This window comes from Procambarus clarkii, chromosome 28, assembly GCF_040958095.1.
Source record: "Procambarus clarkii isolate CNS0578487 chromosome 28, FALCON_Pclarkii_2.0, whole genome shotgun sequence".
Classification (NCBI taxonomy): Eukaryota; Metazoa; Arthropoda; class Malacostraca; order Decapoda; family Cambaridae; genus Procambarus; species Procambarus clarkii.
Genome location: NC_091177.1, coordinates 7,147,313 through 7,151,507, shown reverse-complemented (window position 1 = coordinate 7,151,507; position 4,195 = coordinate 7,147,313). Strand labels below are relative to the sequence as shown.

The following is a 4,195-nucleotide window of genomic DNA, read 5'->3' as shown; positions in this document are numbered from 1 at the left end:
CCGTACACAATACAGGTTTCATTATTACAAAATGAATCGTCGGTTAAATAACCCTGACAAGTTGTCAGAACAGTATCCATGGTGAATTTTCTTCCTCGTAAGGTAGTAGATACGATCCAGATAGTCGTAATAATATCCCTAATGTGAGGTCCGCGCTCTTATATTGGGGGTAATGTAAAAGTTACCACTTATTTGAATATATTAATAAGGATTTTTGTTACCTTAGAGCGATATTATATATGACATTATAACTAATAGTATATTTCATTTTAGGATATAGATGCTTTAAGCATATATTTTAATTAGATTAAATAAGAATTTACTACTAAATTATATATATATATATCTATCATTATGTACGGCAGCTACGAATAATGACGTAACAGTATACTTTTAGCGAGATTGCCAAAGTGATGTATTTTTCTAATAAGTCTAATAAATAATGAAAGTAGTCTACTAAGTATTTATATAAGAGCTTTATTTAATTATGAAACTTTAAGGATTTTTAAGTAGAGAAGTATTTAGAGGAAATTACTGTCTATTATAAATGGGGAAACTGTTAAATATGTAGCGATGTACGATACTTATTTTAGGGATATATATACTTGCTTATCCTACTCTAATAGTTAGTACTGCCCTCACACGATGGATCCTTTGTGTGCCAGGAAGTTTTACAGTATAGAAAGCCTTAAATGTGCAGGAGTTAGACTACAAACATTTGTGGATTGGCCCGTTAAGTGGTTAAACCCTATTGACTTAGTTGAAGATGGGTTCTATTACCTTCGCAATAGTGATTACTGTTTGTGTGCATTTTGTTATTGTATAGTAGGTGCATGGATTGTTGGTGATACCCCCAGAAGACGTCATAAGATGATTAATCAAGACTGTGCCTTTATTAGAGGCAAGAGGAGTGACAATGTTTCTTTAGAGGTGTCTGAGATAGCTTTCAAATATGGACTGGAATTTGTTTCCCATAAAATAGAACTGGGAAATAAGAAAATAAGTGATAGTAGTAAGTATATATTCTTATGATGTATTCTTATACCAGTCTTATATACTCTGTACAAAACTTGATTGCTTAAATAGATACTTCTTATTCTTCTAAAGAATAATTTACGTAACTACGTTATATTTTTTAGGTGGTGCTCCTCCTAAGGAAGATCTGGGATTGATAAAATTTAGGAAATCGCTGAATCCAGGATTGGTAACTTATAAATCTCGCCTAGAGACATTTGATATGACATGGCCTGGAAGCGTCAAGCAAACTTCTCATGAGCTGGCAGAAGCTGGTTTTTTTTACTGTGGTATGAAGTGTTTTAACTATTTTAAACTTAATAGAGTTATAAGTAAAGAAATAATGAATATTAGTTAAAAGATAGTAACGAGATAATGCTGGATTGTTTTATGGTTTTCAGGTATAAGTGACCACGTCTGCTGCTATCACTGCGCCTGTGGAATACGAAATTGGAGACCAGAAGATGATCCTTGGACGTTACATGCGAGATGTAGTCCAGAATGTGCTTACATTATTCTTGCAAGGGGCAAGGAATTTGTTAAGAATGCTAGATTGACAATACCATTACCTATAAAACCTATAGACAATGATTTAATTAATATCTTAATGGAGGGTATGGATAAGTTCAAACATCTGATTTATAAAAAATTAATACCTGTGGAGAGTATAAGATATGCTTTAAGTGAGTACCTTAAGGAATCCAGAGATTTGTTGCCTTTTATTATACAAAGTAGATGTCTAGAAATCGTGTTGAGGTATATGCAAGAGGGAACAGATATTTATTTACGGGTACGGGACTTAATTTATGAAGCAGTTGATGATAAAAAGGAACAAGAAGTTACGCTTGAAGATCTGGGATTGAAAACTTTACCGGAGACTTGTACTAACACTGTTGAAAACAAGGACTGTACAGATCAATCTTGGGAAGAAGATATTTTATGCAGAGTTTGTATGGATAAAAATATAAATATTGTAATACTACCATGTAAACATATGGTGACGTGCAGTGGTTGTCTTTTAGCTCTGAAATGCTGTCCAATTTGTAGAGGAAATATTTTATATATAATAAATCCAATTGCTTCTTGAACACTTATGATTTTCTTGAACACTTGTATAACTACTAAGAACACTTGTATATGATTGCTTTTTGAACACTTATGATTTCTTGAAATACCTGTATAACTACTAAGAACACTTGTATATGATTTTCTTGAACACTTGTAAAACTACTAAGAACACTTATGATTTCTTGAATACCTGTATAACTACTAAAAACACTTGTATGCGTTAAATGTTGTAATAAACTTAATGTCTCTTCTAAATAAGATTTCTTTATCCTTAATAGAATAATTTGCTTATTACATTGGAGGACTGAAACAAGTACTTAATTATGAAACCGAATAATGACATGATGTAGTAAGTTTAACGGAAATATTGAATACAATGACTTGAAAAGTTTTCCTTTGACTAATGAAGGTGTATGTTTAATAAAACTGAGTTACGAAAACAATGCCTTAAGATGCTACTGTAAGTAATGACTTAGTGCACAGGCAAGTATCTTTAATTGTACGAAGATGTCTTAGAATGATTTATATTGACCTTATTTGAAAAAATGGATAACTGCTAAATGCTCAGTAGTAACTTACTGTGAATTAGTAATGTTACTGTTGTTGTTGTTGTTGTTGTTGTTAGTAACGATGATCTACTTACTTACTAAAATGACAGAAACAACTAGTTTTGAGAATTAGTACAGAGATGATTAGAGAATATGTAGTGGACTGTAATGAACGGGTAAGAACATGTAGCGGAGGGATGGAGGAAAATTGTAAGAAAGGGTTGAAAGTTGGGATGTGTAAAGGATTGAGAGATTGTAAGGGATGGTATCAAGATGTGCGGAAAACATGCTACAACATGTAAAGTAGACAGTGTAGTGAGTTGGGCGGTGAACAAGCTAGGACTTGTAATGGATGGAAGGAGTCGGGTATATTTACATATGACTCATGTTTAAATAAGATATGGGACACAGTAATACACGCTACAACATGTAAAGTAGACAGCGTAGTAAGATGCGAGGCGAACATGCTGAGACATGTAAAGGAATGAGAGAGAGAGATTGTAAGGGTTGGTACCAAGATGAGCGGAAAACATGCTATAACATGTAGAGTAGAAATAGCGTAGTGAGTTGGGCGGTGAACAAGCTAGGACTTGTAATGGATGGAAAGAGTCGGGTATATTTACATATGACTCATGTTTAAATAAGATAGAGGAGACGGTAATAGTTGTTTAAGTCTTGTATAAAATGGGAAAGAAGTAGAGAATATGTAAGACTAAGTACAGATCTGAACTTACAGAGAATATGCTATGAACGGGGAAAGAACGCAAATTAACAGCTACATTTAAATTTATGAGACTTGGATGAGATGGAGGAAGGTGGGAGGGGGTGAAAGATAATTAAACAGGTTGGGGTTATGTGTATACTCGGATAAGAGATAAGCTGGAGACGGACTTGATCGAATATATTTATGTCTGATGATCTAAGGCTAATGTCCAGATTAATTTTACTATGTTAGAAAATAAGGTGATCTTAAATCTCAGGGTGATTTAGTTGGAAAATAAAGAACTTGCACAAATGAACTAAGCTGGGGCACAAGAGTTGAAACTTGATAACTGAACTGGTTTTTATTTACTATGTCTGAAAATGTAGTTGGGTGTTTAAATCTCAGGGGGATTTGGATTGATAGTAATGAATTTACAGGAGTGAACTTGGACAGAGGACAAGAGCTAGAGTTTTATAATTGTTTTCATCATATTTACAATGTCTGAAATACAGAGGGTAAAAATTTCGGGGAAATTGATGGTTTATTTACAAAGACTTGAGGGTGGAAGAGGGTGGGGGACGAGAGCTGGAGCTCAGTAACTGACTTGATCTTATTTACTAACTTTGAAGTATGTCTGCTTTTAATTTTAGGGAAATTGATGGGTTATTTACAAAGATACGAAAGAGAATTAAGGCGGGGACGAGAGCTGGAGCTCGATAACTGACTTGATTTTATTTACGGTGTCTGAAATACAGAGGGTAAAAATTTAAGGGAAATTGATGGTTTATTTACAAAGATACGAAAGAGAATTAAGGCGGGGACGAGAGCTGGAGCTCGATAACTGACTTGATTTTATTTACGG

At 33.8% G+C, this 4,195-nt stretch overlaps 1 protein-coding gene across 1 annotated transcript; it reads left to right on the top strand.

Annotated features, from left to right (window-relative positions):
* The first annotated feature begins 690 nt into the window (after positions 1-690).
* On the top strand, positions 691-2,128 carry LOC138369375 (baculoviral IAP repeat-containing protein 8-like). The gene is made up of 3 exons (XM_069332615.1): positions 691-1,012; positions 1,140-1,304; positions 1,416-2,128. The coding sequence occupies exons 1-3, from the start codon at positions 871-873 to the stop codon at positions 2,099-2,101; spliced, it is 993 nt and encodes a 330-aa protein (XP_069188716.1). The 5' UTR covers positions 691-870; the 3' UTR covers positions 2,102-2,128.
* The last annotated feature ends 2,067 nt before the right edge of the window (positions 2,129-4,195 follow it).